The following is an 18,819-nucleotide window of genomic DNA, read 5'->3' on the forward strand; positions in this document are numbered from 1 at the left end:
TTTGTCCAATTTGATTACTTTTTCCTACCAGACTTGAATGAAATCAAACAAATCATGACAATCTGGGAAACTTGTACCTGGCTGCCTCCTCTGTGGCTCCAGTCCCTCCCTTCTTCTGCCTCCAGTGCTGGTAAAAGCAGTGTCTTGTGTGAGCAAACAGCACCTGGGGGATGGACCTGAGGCAAAGGTGGGAAAACCTTCCTGTGCATTCAAAAAAATAAAGTATTGTGAATACCAACAGCACCAGAGTTATCAAATACCTCAGGAGGATTTTAAACCCAGTTTTTAATGTCATGCCTGCCACTTGTAATGCAAGTGTCTATTTTCAAAGGATCAGATCTTTGCAGGAAAATTATTTCCTCTTAATATATGGAGTCAAATTTAATAGACTTTATTTGACAAATTTTATAGATTTTATATTTAAAAAGCACAGAGGTAGATGGTCCCACCCTGAGGTAATACATCAATCCTACCACTGAATGTCTGTTTTGCTGCAAGCATGGCATGAAACACTTGACTGAATATCAATTTATAAATAGCTCTTGATGTATGTGAGATTTTTGGCAAGGTTTATGAAATAATTCATATACATTTAATTTAGGAATGTTTGCTCATTGTTTTTTTATGTCCATTTGAAAAACAGAAGCAAGCAAACTTCCAAAGCAGAAATGATGGATTTCTGTCAATTACTAAATGTTATGAATTTGCAACCCTTTTATTCTAGTACTCAAGGAACTGCCAGCTCATTAAAACTGTACCTTTATGATTATTCAGGGAGTTTGACAAAAATAAATACAATTTTGAGGTTGTCTTTGGTGTGCTGTAATTGAAGGCAGCAGTGCCAAGAGAAACACCACTGCACTGCCAGACCCAGCCTTGCAAGAAGAGGAGAACGTAGTACAATGCAAACTTTAATGTCAATATATACAGAGCTTTAAAGAAAACATTTCTTTTAAAATTAAATGAAATAAATACAGTATGATACAAAATCCACAATATGCTTAAGAGAAGGAAATGACAGTTACAATATCTGATAAGGGGGACCTTGTGTAGTTTCATCTTTGAAGTACCTCAGAGCATGGAATTCATTGCACACTGTTCTCAATTAATGCCCTTTATGGAGATTTAGCCACGTGCCAGGAGAGTTTCAGCTCTAACCAGAGCATCAGTGCAAGATGCCAAAGTGCTTGGGACATTAAGACAATGCAATTAATTAGCTAATTAGCAAACATTGCTCAAAAGCCTAATGAAAACACCCAAACCTGAACACTTGGTCCTGCAAAGCAGATCCACCTCCAGCATCCCCGTGTAAAAAAACCCACAAGAGAATTCAGGGTTGTTCAAACTCACTATTGGTAATAAGCTATTGCCCAAAAACTAATAATTAAGAGATATAATCAATTGAGTATCTTTTAAAGCTTTCAGAGAAAGTTTGTTTTCATTACACAGGAAAAAATTCCAAGAAAACCAGTTGCTGATGACTTTGTGGGAGACTTTCTAATTATGCAAATTATTACACTACTCAATCAACTTCAGCCATACATTAAGGGTGGGGGTTTTCAAATCTGTATCCATTCTTCTATTCCCAAGGAACAGCAGAATTTGCAGGAGCAAATATTTAAAAATAACTGGAAAAGGGACAGATGCAGAAGGCTGGTGTGGCATGAATGAAGTGCAGGGGTGTTACCAACAGGTATCAGTGCACACCTCAAAGAGCTTTGGAACACACTTTTAAGGAGAATTTTATGTTTTTAACCCTACAGAGCTCCTATAGGATTAAGGACTCTATTATGATCACAGCTTCAGAAGCTTTCTGGAAACTTTGAGAAAGGAAAACCTGCTCCTCCCTCCCCTCCCACAAATATTTGCAAACTTTTAGTTCTGGATAGGACTAAAAAGCTTAAGTGCTACAGAAATACATAAAACCCGGTGTTTGCACTGATGTTTTAGCCTAATTTCACTGATACAAACCAGGAAAATTATTATAACCTTGTGTAATTGATTTAACACAGCTCTACAGACCAGTCTCTAAGTACATTGCAAGGAACTCCCACCTGCTGAAGTTTGCTAGAGGTTATTTTAATTATTGGACAGCTGAAGATCAGCTTTGGAAAAGGAATTAAAACATGGAAGACAGAATTCAAGCTCAACATGACTGACTTGGGCGAGGTTTTGGATGCCATCTCTGGCTGCAAGAACATTCAAACAACAGAGGCCTCAAAGGAAGAGCAGGCTCAGCCCCCTGCACCTCCTGCTCTGGGCAAGGGGAATTCACTGATTTTGAGCAAAATGGGAAAAAGAAGAAAACCACACAAGCCATGGATCAGTGGCTTGACTGGACCCAACCAGGAAAGCCCTCGGGAAGGGCCCCACCGTGGGCTCACTGTGGTGCCACTGCAGCTTTTGGATATGGAACAGGAATACAGCAGAGTTCCTCACTTTATATCCAAAGGGTAACTGAAGGGACAAACTGAGATATCCTGGGGTGAAAGAAGAGCAAAAGAGGTCCTGAGCCCACTCCAGCTCCAGTGGGAATCTGCTTTCTGTGTGCACCAGAGCTGGAACTTACTGATCATGATCATCAAACACCAGAGCAGGAAGCCATGGCCAAAATATTCTATCCTTTAAGAGTTAGTTCTGTGGAAATTCCTTTAGTCTGAATGCCTACTTCTGTGTAATTATGAACCTTTGTGAAAATTTGACTTTTCTTCCTAACTCAGTAAGGCAGTAAGAACATCACCAGTTTGTAAACTTGAACTGTGCCCAGATGATATGAAATAAATCCCACCAACCTTTCACTGCAGCCAGAGCACTTTCCCATTACCTGCTCTTCCATCTCAAACCTTTAACTGACAGCTCATGAGCAGACCATGCTACTTTTAGATACCAAAACCTAAGCTGGGAAAGAAAGGGATGAGAAACAGGCAAGGAATTCCCAAAGGAGCCTCACAAAGATGATCATTAAATACAGTAAAAGTAAACTGCAAGTGAACTCTTTTGTGTTCCTGCATATCCCAAGTATTTCCAAGATATGCTGAAATAGAGCAAGGGAATTTTCCCCCTAAAGAAGGACTGTAAGTGGCATACCAGGGTACACTGGCCTGTCAGATATAACACACCCATATGTTTTCCCCACGATAAGACAACTTTGTAATGTTGCAGTCACTGAAACGTTGCTTTTACCCCTGGAGTACCACTGGCACTAAAGGCCAGCAGTGATATAAAACAGGGATAGCTTTCCAGGAAATGTTTTAAATACACAGCAATGAATCAGAACATCCATCTTGTCTGTGTTCTTTTCCTCTCACCACCTTTGTGCTGCACATCAAGAACAACTTGAGTCCCTTCAGCTGCTTCCAACTGCTCTCGTGCAAAATGCTTTTAAGGTGCTTATACTGTGGTGCTTCTAAGCAAGCTAAAAGAAAATACCAACAGAAACACTGTTAAATGATTCATGGGTAAAGCCATTAAAGACCAGCTGCTGCCTTACAGGAAAGCTGAAGACAATTCAAGTTTGACACTTTCATTGTATTCCAGGCCTTGCATTACCTCTTATCCCCAACACAGCTTTTAGGGCTACATTTCAACCCACATTACACCTTGACCTCAGCTCAGGGGGTTTAACTTCCATCACTTTTGCCTTTTGAGTGAATTCAAATTCTTCTGGCAGTCATCTTTAAATTTACATTAAAATGACCCCAACAGAGTGTAGACAAGAGGTTTCCAGGCATTCTTGCTGGAAAAAGTCTTCATTAAGGTAAAGGAGGATGAAGCAGCTGCAAAAGGGGCAGATTTTGTACTAAACAAAGAGCTTTCCAGGAAGCAGTTGTGTTCTTTGATAAGTTTTCAAGCATTTCAAACAGGCACCTCAAAACTAGGCACAAATGGCCCCTAAAGCTTCCAACATCTATCAAACACTCAAGAAATTCCATCTGGGGGATGTTCTGCGTGATACAAAGAGCACACCTATGTTTGCTATATCATTAAGTCTCAAATCTACATATATTCATACCTAACTATTTGGCCAGATAATGTCCATCTTCCCCCACCACAACAGAAGAAAGCAGCTTATCTAAAAGTACTTCCAACACCACCAAGCCCTTCACAGGTATAAGCAAAAACCAGCCAACACCTCTTGTGAGATGTGAGTTACCACCACCTCTCCTGGTGCTTGGGCCAGAATTCTCCTGGAAGTTTTTTTTTGCTGTCTCAAAACACTGATTTCTGTCAGCCCTGGAGTCTTGCACTTGAAAATTCAATGATGACAAATGAGTCTGAACTATGTTTGAGTTCTGGTCACTTCACAGTCTAATGTCACTAATATATTTAATATTTATAATCATCCTGCTATGTCACTACAACTGCTCAGTGTCTACAACTTTTGAAAACACTTCTAAGTGTATCTCTGAATGAACTACCAGCAGTTAGCATTGGTTTGGAGTCAGGAAACCCCAAGGTAATTCTGGCCCTGAAATGAATTTCCTCTCCATCCCAGCATTTGGGAACAGCTGAAGTCCTAACACCAGACAGAGAGGAAGAGTGAGTGCTGGCTACAGGATGCTGAAAGGAGTTTGTCCATAACTGTGAAATTTCTTGGTCAGAATTCCCTTATCTGGGCACACAGCAAGGCTTATTTATTTTCCCAAGCTACCCCTACAGTTAGGCAAAGAGAATTTTGCATTTCTGTTGTGTAATATTTGTACATGCGGCGAGAGAGTCAGAGAGAAGCAACCTTCTATTAAAAAAAAACCAAATAAATAAAAAATAAACCCCAAGTGCCAAGTTGGTTATAATAAAGTGTCAGTTTGTCTCATATGCCAAACAAACCTAATATTGGGTGTGTTTAGTGGAAAGACTGCTGAGGAAAATAACATAGTAGCTGTATTAATGGATGGGAAATATAAATAACAAAGGATTGAGCTGCATGATGATGTTTTGAAGTGGCACCAATGTTTCTGAGAGCCTGAATTTTGACAGCTTATGCATACATTGACTTGCTCCAGCTCAGTGCAGGACACAATTTGTGATAACAACCAGAAATGTTCATTTTCCTGTTAGGGACCATAACCAGCATTTCTTCTGGGTCATGAGAGATCAAATTTAAGTGCAGGAACTTGCACATCCCTTTGGTTTGTATGTCCACAGAAACTCCTCAGTTACTGGCACCATGCAAACACAGACTTACCAAATGAACAGTGATGAATTAACTCTGGCACAGCACACTGCTCAACTCTGCATAATAGTCATGGACAAGGGAAAGGAACTGAGTTGAGTCAATGCAGTGCCCAATTACAAAATGAAGAATTTGCCCTTCACAGCAGGGTCTGAAGGTGTGAAGCAAGAAAATTCACACTGACACTTTATGTACAACTTGGTCATTGGCAACGGTCCCCTAAACCATTTTTTTAAACTGAACCCAGCAAAACTATACAGAATGTGAAAGAATATTTGCAACAGATCTCAAAGGACAGTGTAGAGAAATTCATTATGGTGTACCTGATGTTTAAATTAACTTAACAGATACGGCCTGTAAAACAAACACAGTATGAACCTGTGGATTTTTTTTTTCTTTTTAAAAAAAGGACTTTTACAGAATTCAAGTAGTGTAGCAGGAAACCATAGATGCCTTTTGATCACAGGTCAGGCAAAATAGAGCCACTTGCTGGGTTTCCCCCTTGCTTGTGTCTGCTCAGGTGTCCCAGTGGATCTATAAGTCTGTGGATGTGAGCTTTTTCATGCTCCGTCGCTGAGCTAAACTGGAGGCTGCCACAGGCTCCAGCACTGGCTGAAATGTCTTGTGATTCAGTGCAGAATATGTAGCAGCCATGGCTCCCTAGAGAAAAAGGAAATTTGTAATAATTCATATATATACAAGTTTTAATCAGAAAATAAAGCAATTAAACATTCAATACTCAAGTAACTCCATTAAAACTAAACAAGACTTGTGCCAGGTCATGCGAATTCTCTGAAGTTTGTTAGGGGAAAAAAATCTGTTGTTGAATACTTCCAGTGTCTAAGTATGGGTGCCTAACACTTCTTTCATATTTCTTTTGTATCCCTTAGATGTAGGAGTCACCTGTTAATGTAGGTCAGAATTTGTAAGTTTCAAGCTAGATTAGCCCAAATTTCTCAAACACAGCCACTTCAGTGGCCACTCAGGTCCTGACTTCACAGACAGCTCAAGAACTACCTTACAGACACAAAACACACACAAAAATCTCTTCCCCTACACAGAGGGGGAGTAATTATTAAAAATAATTATTTACTAATTTAATTTTTTAGAGGGATTTTATACAAGGGTATGTAGGGCCAGGACAAGGGGAATGGCTTCCCACTGCCAGAGGGCAGGGTTTGATGGGACACTGGGGAGGAACTGTTCCCTGTGAGGGTGGGCAGGCCCTGGCACAGGGTGCCCAGAGAAGCTGTGGCTGCCCCAGCCCTGGAAGTGTCCAAAGCCACGTTGGACAGGGCTTGGAGCAGCCTGGGATGGTGAAAGGTGTCCCTGCCCATGGCAAGGGGTGGATGGTCCAGCTTTAAGGTCCCTCCTAACCCAAACCATTCCACCACTCCATGAATTTGTCTCACTCTGTAACTTTAACGTGTTGGTACTACGGAAAACAAATAGAAAAAAACGAGACTTCTGTCTGTAGCTCTAAACCAACTGAATAAGCAGCATCCCACGTGGCTTTACCTTTACTAGATGTGGGGCATCTTGCCTGTTGAGCTGGTAATGAGGCAGCTGGTCCCTACAGGCAATCCAGGAATGCTTCAGCACCTGCTCGGCCGTGTACCGCTGGTGGGGATCCACGTGCAGCATGTGTGACAACAAGTCCTGCAGGGAAGGGAAACACAGATTGCTCAGTCCAAATCATCTTGGGTGGCCTTTACAGCAGCAGGGATGGCAGCAATGAGAGAAGCACCCGATGTGGAGGGATTAACACAATGCCAGCACACAGAGATCAGCAGACAAACGGGATCATTCTGTGCCCTGACACTGCAGAAGGCTGAGAACAATGTGTGGTACTATTGGAGCAGCTCAACAGAGCCAGCCTTGATTGCAAAGCAACTCACTGTTGTGCCTTTCATGTTTATTATGAATATAATCTTTAGAAGACTAGAAATCCTATTCAAATGTAGCAGGCAGATTTTATGGAGGAAAGCTATTATTTGCAAATCTCTCTCCTTGCTCATTCTGCACTTTGGGCTCTGCTGCTCCTTACTACAAATGAATTCAGGGACAGAGAGACACCAGCAAGGAATTTTTCCTTCAAGAAGCCACATAAAGGATAAAGCCAACAGCAATGGACACTTGTTTTTGCCTGTTAGAAGCATTAGCAACAAGCTACTGATTAATTACAACGCTGGTCCAAAGGAGAGGTGGGTGGGAAGGGCACAGAACAGAGACAGCAACAGTTTGAAATAAAACCAAAATATGAGCAAGCTGACAGAATGTTCCCTTTGTTTTAGGTACAAAATGTGAAGCATTCTTAAATACACAGAAGTGAATTTCTCATGCTAAGACAGCAAGAGCCAACAAGCATTCTGAATCACTCCTACTGAAATGAACAATAGTGCAGTTCCAAAGGACTAGGAAAAAATATTTAAACATTAATATTTAATATTAATGCTGATCTTTTTAAAAGGTAACACTAGTGATTAAGATACCCACAGAGTGGGTCAACACCATCCCAGGGAATCTATATTCATTACAGATGGAGTCTTTAAATAAAATGTTGGAGCAGATATCCTTCCCTGCAATAAAGTCTGCAGATAATAATAACAAACTACACTTACAGAGCAGTCTAGCTGATAAAGCTCAGTAGATCTCATTGGAATTCTACAAAAATATAAAACCAAAACACATTTATACCTTTGCTGCATCTGAAACAGTGTCCCAGTTGCCTCCACTTAGAGAGAATTTTCCACTGCCTATCCGTACTAAGATCTCCTCAGGAGTATCATTGGGGCCATTGGCAAATGGAGTATAGCTGGTGAGAGAAAAAAAACCAACAAGAACACCTTGTTATAGATAAAAACTGCGAGAAATCCGTAAAATCTCGTGAATCAGAGTCAATATCCCACTGCCAACAGAAACATATCACAGAATATATACCCATGCTATTAAATATTAATATTTATAATATTAAATGGGAAGTACAGATTTATCAGGAGAACAATTTCCAATAGGATTTAGCCATTAGACTAAAAACCTGCTCATTTTCTGCTAGAGACAAATTCAGCAAACATCTCTCATTTGGCCACTAGATGCTTCCTAGAGCTTCATCAGGTTTGGATATTTAGGAAACTCCAGAGATCACAACCCAGAGAGTTCCACACAGGAATGCAGCGGGGGCAGGAGACACAAGGTGAGTAAAGGGGATGGGGTGGGAGGACAGGAGGCTGGAGGGTAAAAAGAAACCCATCATAAATTTTCACAGACTCACTTCCCTCCTGAAAGCTGGGGGAAGTCTTTGGCACCTCTAAGTTCTGCACTGGGAAGAGAAACCTTGTGAGCTAAACGTGGTTTATTTGGCTTTGACTCAGAGCTGCCTGTCCCACCTGCGTGTCTGTGTCATTCCATCAGCCAGTGCCTCACCATTTCTATGGAAGCAAGGATTCAGGCAACATTCTGGGATTTAAGGTAAACAAAACAGCTCAGAAATATTCTCACCCTGCCAACATTGTGTAAAGGAGAACTCCCAAGCTCCATATGTCACAAGCAGCATCATATCCCTGTCTCATGAGAACCTATGAAACAAAGAGTGTTAAAGACTTGCCATATATTAAAGAAACACCCCAAAACAACACCACAGCCTAAGGAAGGGTAAGACCATCCCTGGGTCATGTCAGAGATTTGATTATTGATTTTCTAATATACAGGATGCAGTAAATATCAACAACATTTCTTGTTCCCAGATGATCTCTTAAGATTTGCACCAGGCTCACATCTTATTTTTGAGGGTGGACTCTGCTGTTTTTAAAGCAGGTTTATAATAAACACATGCAGCAGTGTTTAAAAAGCATGTGTGGTTATATTTAAAGAAAAGTAGCAGAACTGTTGAGGTTTTTTTTCCAAGCATTGCTGAAAAGTTTTAGCATTTGAAGCACCAAAAAGAGCACAAAGGAAACAGAGCAGCTTGAAATACCTCTGGTGCCACGAAGTTTGCAGTGTAGCAGGGAGTTAGAAGTAGTCCATTTTCTCCTCTAAGTTGTTTTGCAAAGCCAAAATCACAAATCCTGATGGAATCAGCATTGTTTGAATCATCAGTGTATAAAATATTACTGGGTTTAAGGTCTCGGTGCACCACCTTTAAGCAAAGACATTTGAAAAGCCATCATTTAGGAGGAGCATGTATATTTGTTTGCAATTTACAATTTATAAAAGCTGTCCTCTAGATAAGTATACTTACGAGAGTTTTAAACAATTATAAAACCTTAAAGTACCCAAAAATTCTAGTTCAAGTAATGTAATAAAAACCTCCTAGCTCATAATGCAACTGGAACCAACATCACCATTTAGCAACAAGGAGAGCAGGACTAAAATCTGCTGTTTCATAAAATGCAGAGTCCAAAGGCTTTGCCAGGATAACAGGATAAATTGTTTGTATTATTCACCTTTGTGATAAAATACAAAACCTCTTAGCATGAAAACAAGCCAAGCAAAGCACAGAGGCAAGGGAGTGGTAATTCCAGAGCTGTGGCAGGGCTGTGGGTGGGAGGGCTCACTCACTCACTCACTCACTCACTCACCCCCTGGCAGTGCAGGTAGTCCACGGTCTTGGCGATGGTGAAGAGCACGGCGCTGGCCTCCCGCTCCGAGAAGAATTTCTGCCGCAGGATCCGGTCCAGCAGCTCCCCCCCCTTCATCAGCTCCGTGACCAGGTAGATGAATCTGCCATCATCGTACACCTGGGGAGAGGTGTAACAGTGCTCTCACACAGAACACACTCGGAGCATTCTGACAAAGGCAACATCTGCAGTTACCCATGCCCATAAACGCCCTCCTCCCACAGGAGCGGGCAGCACAAACAGCAGGGGCTGCCAGAGCGAGGCAGCTCGTGTGTCATCCTGGGAGCTCCTGACTCAAGCTGTTAATTCATCACTCTCAATTCAAGCTGTTAATTCATCACTCCGAGTTACATTTTGTAGCATAAGAGCTTTTGCTGGAAGAGGAGAGCAGGCCACACTCCTGACTGCTCTTCCCTTCCAGGGCCATTCTGGCACAGGCAGGACAACATGCAGGCCACTGCTTTCTCAGGTTACCAACACATTGGCTGCTCCTTTGAAACAAGAAGAAATATGGCATTTCTAACCTTTACAACATTTCTCACTTCAAGCTGGCTAAACAGCCTGTAGAAAAAGTTAATACCAGGACAATGTTGTGTTTTGAGACCCTCCCTCTACTGTTACATACTGCTCTCCCAGTAGATTTTTCTATGTAAAAGAAATGTAATGAATCCGATAAACTGCCTACATCTGCATTTATTTTTTCAGCACTGTCTAATAAGAGGCAGCAGAAAAGGAGGTACATACATCCTTTAAAGTAATAATATTTGGATGTTGCCCATAACGCATGAGAATCTCAATTTCTTCTGAGGGATCCCTTTTGCTTTTATCAATTATCTGCAAAATATAACAGGAAAAACATCTTGCATAAACAAAGTTTATTAAATAAAGACATTTTTCGTATTTACATTCTCCTTTCAACAACAGAATAAAAAAATTCTAGAGTTCATTACTTCTTACTGATCATGAGTAATTCATCTTCCAGCTCCTCACCCCATTTATTCCTTTCTTCCTCTATCCCTGTTAAAATTCTATCATTAATGCAGCCTGTCCTGCTCCACTGAACAAGGAAATGCACTGGTCTGAAGCATCACTAATTCCCTGCAGCCCAGTTCCACCCTTGTGAATCTCATTTTATTTCAGGTGTTCACTGTACAGTATTTTCAGCTTTCAAAATTGTAACTTATTAACACATAAAAACACAGCAACTGGAAAACTCACAAATCTAAGTTTTCAAACCTACTAGCCAATCTTTTCAGAATGTCAGAGTGGAATTGATGCCAGTACCTTCACAGCAAACTCCATGTTCGTAGCTATGTGGATGCATCTCTTGCAAACAGAGTAGGAGCCCACACCAATATCTTCCTTCAGTTCATAGACATCAGTGAACTGTGCACTGTTTCCATGAAGCTGCTTTAAAAAAACCACACAGGCAAGTGGTTACCTAAAGCAACAGGATTCTCTTTGCCATTACACTGGTACCAACAGCAGAAGCTTCTTCTGCTTGCTCATGGTTTTTCTTTGAAATTCTGCCTCCAGAAAAACAGAGGCTGTTTTTAGAATTAAAAACAACCCATGGAAGTATTTAATGAGACACATTTTATAACAGTCTCCTCAACAAAGCAAGAACAACTGTAAATACTGAATACTGGTCAGACTTTGGCATGCCAAGGAAGTTTCCCAAAAAGCAAAGCATTACCTGGACTATGGGCAGGATATTGGTGAGGGGTGATATTTTATGGTCTTCTACAGTAGTAGTTGCAACAAAACTAAATCCCTTGAAGAGCTGGTGGGCGTTTGCACTGGGTGGGACCCCTGGAGAATCTGGGGGCACACAGACACAGGATTAGTGTGGCTACAGCCCAGCAAGGCCACTTCAGAGCATCCAGGAGAGGCATGTTACAAAAACCATCTTGAGGGAAGTGAAGCAAGCAAGAGGAGCACCAGTGTTAAATATTAAATAAAACTTCTAGTATGTTATCTGTGCTCTCTTACTTCAGCAACACAAACAAGTATTCCAGGGTTTCATCTAAAACTGCAAAACACTGCAGGAATTTATGTATGAACACGTTTTAAGGAAGAAGTTTATTGAAACAAAACTACTTATGGAAAAGAAATAAAGATCATTGCCTTGTGCTCAACAGCTTTGTAACACAGAAGAGCAACAACAGAATGTGCTGCTTCAGTGGTGAATGAGCTGCTGGCAAGGCACAAGTGAGGCAGCACAAGAATATCCAATTAGTAAATCTTCACTGAAAAGATATCCCTGAATCATTAGAATTAAGTTTTCCTCAGGTCACATTCTGTGCACCCCTGAATTCACTGTCTGAAATCTCACAGTGAGCACAGCTCAATAATTTTGTCCTCTTAAGAGCAGAGACCTTCTCCAAACAATCATGAGAAAAGGGTTTAAAAAGCTGGATGCAGCAGGAAAGAAAAAAATTCACAAAAGAAAATCTGAAGTGAAACTTGAAGCAGACCAAGAAATAATAATGATAATAGTTAATGTTTCTTAAAGCAAGGCATTCTCAATGAAATACTAACCCTAAAAAGAATCACTGCTGCAATAAAACTGAGTTTATTTTAATATTAAATACTTCCTCTCAAACACTGCATGTCTGACTTGAATCATAACTAGAAAGCATAGTCCAGCTTTTAATATTCCATTTATTTTTTTTCTTCCTGAGTCAAAGATTAGCAAAATATTCAAAGAACAGAAACCTGCTGAGGGGAACATCCTCCTTCAAAGCCCTGGAACCCTGGTGCATCCTTTCCTTTTAACTTTGTCCCTGGCTTTTCTACTTGTTGTTTTAGCATTAATTTGGCCCTCCTGTCCCACAAAGCTCACCAATTTATAGCCATGCCCAGTTACCTTTTGGTGTTTTTGCTGTGAATTCTGGATCAAAACAGAAAGTATCTTCTGGCTTTCCAGAGGCAGGCTTGAATGGAGGCTGAATTTCTCTTCTGAACAGTTTCTGAAAGAGAAGGACAAAGATTTAAGAGTCACTGAAGCTTCCATGGGTGCTGTTATCTTGCCAAGATAGAGGGTAAAGGACAAAGACCTCAACCTGTGTCAGGCACGTCCCTCTTGGCAAGGAACTGCCCATTCCCAAAGCTCTAGTCCAGGATTTTCCTAATCCACCCAGCTAAATCAGGGAAAGATCTCAAATCTGCAATAAATCCCATTTACAGCTAAGGAACAGAAAACTTCATGTCCAAAGATGTTGAATCCCCATGCAAAATTGAGGAAGTTCTAAGTGCATTTCCTTGCCATTTCTCTCCTTCTTTCAGATCTAGTTTTCACAGTTTTTTTTTTTTTTTTTAATTTAACCTTCCTGCACAAAAGCATACAGTATATTTTAGTTAAAAAAAAAAACCAACCAATCAAAACCAAGGAAAGGGGACCTAAATTCATCCTAAAATCAAGAGGTAAAATACAGAAGTATCATCAATACCATCAGAGTTAAATAAATAAAAATTATTGTCAAATTGAAATAAAAAAAAAAGAAAAAAGAAGGAGCTAGAACTGCTGAGCTTTCAAACTTCCCTGCTGGTATTTATTTCAACATCAGACCCTTCAAAAGGAAAAAAAGTAAATAATCAAGCCAAGCAAGACAACAACTGCTGAAGTGTATTCACATAAAGCAGTGAAGTTTTACTGTTGCTAAAAACTTGTTGCTGAACAGACTCTGAGGTAGCTGCTGCATGAACACAGCTGGAAAATCACATTTCAGAAATAAATACAGGAGATAAACAGATGGATAATGATGAGGGGCTTCAAAGAAAGAGGGGAGCACAGCACTGTCAGTAGAGCCACATCTGATCTATTCCATCAAGCACTGCAGCCTCACAGCAGAGGGGGATTTATTTCACACACAGCACCTTGGCTTTGAGAATGCTTCTGGCAAACACAGCTCAGAGCATGAGTGAACCACAGAGCAGAATCATAAAGTGCTGCTGAGAAATTGAAGCCAGGAGTTGTGAACTTGTAGACTTTGAATCATCTGGGAGCACTTGAGTTCATTCCTGAGCTGGGACTGGGGTGGGAGTGATGCAGAGGGAAGTCCAGGACAGTTACAGCCACAGGGAGCCCTGGACAGACACTTCCTGCAGGATTCCTGGGAACACCAGCAGCCTCTCCCAACTACAAATGCTCTAATGGATCATTTCAGCTCGAGAATGCTGCAACTCTTAAATTATTTAAAAAGTAAATGCACAACTTGTAATTAATACTCTCTATCTGCAGTAAATACTGCAGCTCCAGATGCCAAGGAATTAGAGGAGAAGCCAGGATGTGCCAGTCAGCAGTAATGCAGTGTTTGCTGTGCCCTATTCAGATGTAAATACTTCTACAAATGCTACAACACACAGAAAAATTAGCAACAGCTTTATCATTCAGATCCTCTTGTACTCACATTCCAGTCAACAGTAGAAAAAAAAGGATGTCTCTTGATTTCTTCAACTCCATCTGAACCAGCTCCTGAACAAAAGAAAGACTGTATTTAACACGCTTGTGGGCTAAGTCTTTGAAGATTGCACTAAAAATTAGTTCATTTCTAAAAAGTTTGCACAGACATGGTTATTTGAGGGAACTGTGAATACAGAAATATTCCAAGGATGTCAAATACCCATGGAGGCAAAGAGAGCACAAGAAGCCCATAAATACAGTGTCAATATTCTTTGCTGTGACACTGTCAGAGCTTTGGCTCACCTCTAAGTCACTGATCCCACATTCTGACCATTCCTTGGCCAAACCCTGTAAGTCATGATCCAAACTAACAGGAAATGGTACCCAAATCTTACTGATCACCCAGAGCTTCAGAGTCTCTAGCAACTACTTTTTTTTTAAATAAGAAGTTAGGCTGAGTTGATGATTTAAAGATCCAAATAAATGAACCAACCTAATCTATTTGATGGGTTCCTTTTAAACAACATCCTCAGGAGACTTTGTGCTTCAGGACTGAGGAATTGAGGCATTCCCAGCTTTGCTCTAAAAGAAAACACAGAACAAGTCAGAGGAAGAAACTTATCTTAGTAAAACCTGTCTACACAGATTTCACTGCACAATTTGATGTATCAAGGATCTATTCCAAAGCCTTGTAGAGAGCACATACTTAACTCATCAACTTTTAAAGTTTCCTATTATAGGAGTGGTTTAAAATAAAATCCAACAAAGAACAAACACATCAGACCAAAACCACCAAACCCCACCCAAGCAAGCTTTCTGCTGAAACAGAGTAAAATAATTATCTTAGGAATATATAAGTATTTTCAAAGGTATCTTCATGTCACCAGGAGGTTTTACCAAAATAAGTACCAGAGACTCACCAAATCCCCAATTACCTGCCCTTGAAGTGATTGCTACTATTGCCCCAGGGCTCATTGAGCCATCATATAAAAGCTCACTGACTTTAGCATTTATTGTATTTAATGAAAACTCTAATGGCAAGGCAGGAAATTCTTGTGCAGAACTGCAGCATCACTGGGAGCTGCAAGGGAGGCAGCTCGTGGTCTAACCCATCCCTTCACAGGGATGAACTCCCACTCAGGGCAAGCTCCAAGTGCCCTGTGCTGGGAAGAACAGAGTTTCTCTCTCCTCCCCTTCCCCATCACCCCTCAGAGGGTCCAAGGAAGGGCCTGTGCCAGGAGGAAACTCTGCTAGCTGAGCACAGACAGATGAGAACATATTTGCCCAACAGCTCCGCTCACTGAGCACCAGCTCACCCAGTTTGTCCAGTCCAACAGCTTCTGTTGTAACTGGGGCAATTGAAGATGAGAATTTGAGCACGTAAGGGCTCTCCACACATCTGTACACAAAGCAACACCTGATCACCTGCTGCTTACAAAACAAGGCGTGCTGTAACAGTAGCAAGGGAGTGTAACAGCAACAGGAGTGTAAATCAAGCTGCTCTGTCACTGCACTGTTCTTATCTTTATTATACGCCTACAATCAAAGTACAGATTCATCCCTGAGACTTTAATTGCTGGGGATACTTAATGGTATTTCACAGTCTGGGATCTAAAACTTATCAAGGGGCTTTGTTTTTTGCTCCTATTGCAGCTCAGTGCTCTTAGAATCATAAAATGATTTGGGTTGGAAGGGACCTTAAAGCTCATCTTGTTCCAGCCCCTACCATGGGGACACCTTCCACAAGACCAGGCTGCACAAGGAGTTACAACAAGCTGTTAAAACATGTTTAAAATGACATTTTTGGACTTCTGAAAAAGGAAGGAGATATACTTACTTCAGTATCATATTCATAGTCTCATTTCGATCTTTACCTTGAAATGGCAGGGTACCAGTAAGCATTTCAAACTGGAAAGAACAAATGTTAATCTAAATCAACACTTCTTCCCCCAACTGCAGAAACAAAGTGTTAAGCACTGCACTCTTTCCTACCTCTACCCCACACTGGTTAAACTTTGAAAAGATTATGGAAATGTTCCCAAATCTAAAATTCTGCTCTCACTTGCAGTTTACATGATGAGAACAGTGTAGCATGATGATGATGGAGGAATATTATACATCAAGAAGCTACTTGAAAGTAATAAAATCTCCTCCAAAACCAGGTTTTAGATCTTGCCATATTCCAAAAACTGCAAGAATGGTAAATTCTAGTAGTTTACTTTTCAAGTCCATCCTCCATGTCAGGCTGATGCTCTAACACATCCCAGGAAGGGCAATTACTGACTTATCTCACTACTCCACTCCAGCATTCCTTCCACAGGCTCACTCTCACAGAAATGCCATTAATATTCCTTCAAACCAAGCCTTCAAGACTGTTTTAAAATTTAACTATGAAGTAACATGCAAAATAAATATACAAAGTGAAGTCTCACACTGACTACAACTGGTTTTAACTACTAATGGACGACACAGGATTTTTCAGGTGCCTGATAAACATTCCTTAAAAGTGAAAAATCAGGTTTATTCCACCCAGTAGCAATTCACTCATTGAACTGTCCCCCTTACCCAAGCATCCCTAATCAGAACTGGACAAGCTTATTCTAAGTGCATTTGTGTGAGCTTAGCAAGGGAAGCAAGAGGCAAATACAGTACCATGAGGACCCCAAAGGACCACCAGTCAGCACTCTGGTTGTGCCCTCGCCTGTTTACCACTTCAGGAGCCATGTACTCTACAGTACCACAGAAAGAATAGGCCTTCTTCTCTTGGTCTACTGATTCCTTGCTGAGTCCAAAGTCTACAAGAACAGCACCACAAGAATACAGCCAGTAAAGAATGGCAGGGGAACACAAATAAATCAATATATGGTAACTCAAAACGCAAGTGTTGAGAGGTTTGGGTTGGTTATTTTCAGAAATATGATTTGCACAGCTCTCCATCAAACAAGAGACTGCAGGTATCTGGAGAGAGCACATTTAGTTTACTACACACCTCCAAAACCATTTTAAAAGTCATTAAATTCATGATTAGCTATCAAAATTATTACTGAATTAACTTGACATTTGAAATCCTACACCTTTAGAGCTCTAAAATGCTCTGAAGTTCTCATTTTCTCTGTTTACTGCCTGCTTTATTGACACAAAAAATTGGATAAAAGTAAAAATCAGTTTCAAAGGGAATGTAGCCTGCATGGTCTGGTCTTATTGAATGATGAATAAATAAAATCACACTAAAAATATTGTTGTTACATAAGGCAACATGGTTCTGTAACCTGCCTCGAGTTCAGTACAGAACAGCCCTGCATTCCCAGAATATTTAATTCCCAGAACACTTTTTTCCCTATTGTGAATACACAAGTCCTTGACACTGGCTCAGCTCTCAAACACCTTTTTTTTCACAGGAGAAAATGATTGCTAATCAATGATCCCATCCATTATTTCCACTTGCAGAAGGAAGTGACAAATTTAGGATTGAATTGTGTTTAAATATAGCAGAATTTTAAAAGGTATGCATTTCATAAACCTGATTTCCATCACCATTATTCTATCAAGTCTTTGAGGGTTTAAAAAACATTTTCTCTTAGAATCTAAGAGCAGTATCTTAGATTAAAATATATGATGAAATCTCTAGTACAAAATCATCACCTTCAATGTAATTTAAAGCTTTCAGAAATTTATAGTCATTTGCTTTCTAAACAGTCTTTTATATACATCATTTTCTAGAATATGTGTATTTGGATTGTTCCTCACAGAACTATTTTCTGCAATTTTATATGCATTTAAAATTGATAATACAGAAACTCAAACTTATTTACAAAGAGCTGTATTAATGAGTGGTGCCTACCTGTTAACTTGATATGTCCTGCTTCATCAAGCAAAATGCTGAAAATTAAAATTCACATTCACCAAAACACATAAAGATCAATGCTTACATAAAACATTTAAAATATATGTTAAAAATTATGACATCAAATTCTGTTATTTTTTAAACGAGCTAATATGATTTCATTTAAACCACAGATACTTGTTTTACATTTTGTAGTTGTTTACAAAGTCTTAACAGAAATAGTTTTAATTTTTTTTACAATGGAAAAGGCAAAGCAACAAGCAAAATACACATAATAGTGGTAAAATACATTTTACTTTACTTTTCTGGCTTCAGGTCCCTGTACACAATTCCCAAGCTGTGAAGGTGATCCAAAGCAAGGGCCAGTTCTGCGAGGTAGAATTTCACATCTTCCTCTGTAAACATAACCTAATAAGAACTGTATAGATTTACCTTCTGATCTTGTCTTCAGTTTTTAAAACTGCAATCTAAAAAATATATAGTCCTGTCTGCCTAGATTTCAAACTTAGTTTTGAAAGTCCCTTGTGAACTCATAATTCATGAGTTCAGCCAAGAGAAATGATTTACTAATATCTGTTAATTATAGAGTACACAAAGAACTACCTGCAATACTTAAATAAAGCCATCAGCATTACTGCACAGCATTAATTAACTTTTAGATAATAAATTAATTGCTATATTTGGTGAAATTGACACCCAGCACTCCTCCTGCCACAAACCCAGACAGTTTTCCACGGCATCATAAAATTTAATACATGGCTGCTGTATTGGGTGAGTGTGA

The 18,819-nt window shown here is 40.0% G+C and overlaps 1 protein-coding gene across 6 annotated transcripts in view; it reads right to left on the reverse strand.

Moving 5' to 3' along the window:
* Positions 1-895: 895 nt before the first annotated feature.
* The window catches only part of RPS6KA6 (ribosomal protein S6 kinase A6), a 36,696-nt gene continuing 18,772 nt past the window's right edge, over positions 896-18,819 (reverse strand). For 5 of the 6 annotated variants that reach the window (XM_053990031.1, XM_053990035.1, XM_053990034.1 and 2 more), the window contains exons 7-22: positions 18,340-18,446; positions 18,036-18,073; positions 16,847-16,989; positions 16,032-16,102; positions 14,688-14,776; positions 14,202-14,266; positions 12,659-12,761; positions 11,486-11,610; positions 11,074-11,199; positions 10,534-10,623; positions 9,751-9,909; positions 9,147-9,308; positions 8,672-8,748; positions 7,871-7,988; positions 6,692-6,832; positions 896-5,833 (exon numbers count right to left, since the gene is read on the reverse strand). In XM_053990031.1, coding sequence (XP_053846006.1) covers positions 5,708-5,833; positions 6,692-6,832; positions 7,871-7,988; positions 8,672-8,748; positions 9,147-9,308; positions 9,751-9,909; positions 10,534-10,623; positions 11,074-11,199; positions 11,486-11,610; positions 12,659-12,761; positions 14,202-14,266; positions 14,688-14,776; positions 16,032-16,102; positions 16,847-16,989; positions 18,036-18,073; positions 18,340-18,446 — 1,740 coding nt within the window. In that variant the 3' untranslated portion in view covers positions 896-5,707. The remainder of the gene's footprint in view (positions 5,834-6,691; positions 6,833-7,870; positions 7,989-8,671; positions 8,749-9,146; positions 9,309-9,750; positions 9,910-10,533; positions 10,624-11,073; positions 11,200-11,485; positions 11,611-12,658; positions 12,762-14,201; positions 14,267-14,687; positions 14,777-16,031; positions 16,103-16,846; positions 16,990-18,035; positions 18,074-18,339; positions 18,447-18,819) is intronic. The other variant, XM_053990032.1, reaches the window with a different exon arrangement.

This window comes from Vidua macroura, chromosome 14, assembly GCF_024509145.1.
Source record: "Vidua macroura isolate BioBank_ID:100142 chromosome 14, ASM2450914v1, whole genome shotgun sequence".
Classification (NCBI taxonomy): domain Eukaryota; kingdom Metazoa; phylum Chordata; class Aves; order Passeriformes; family Viduidae; genus Vidua; species Vidua macroura.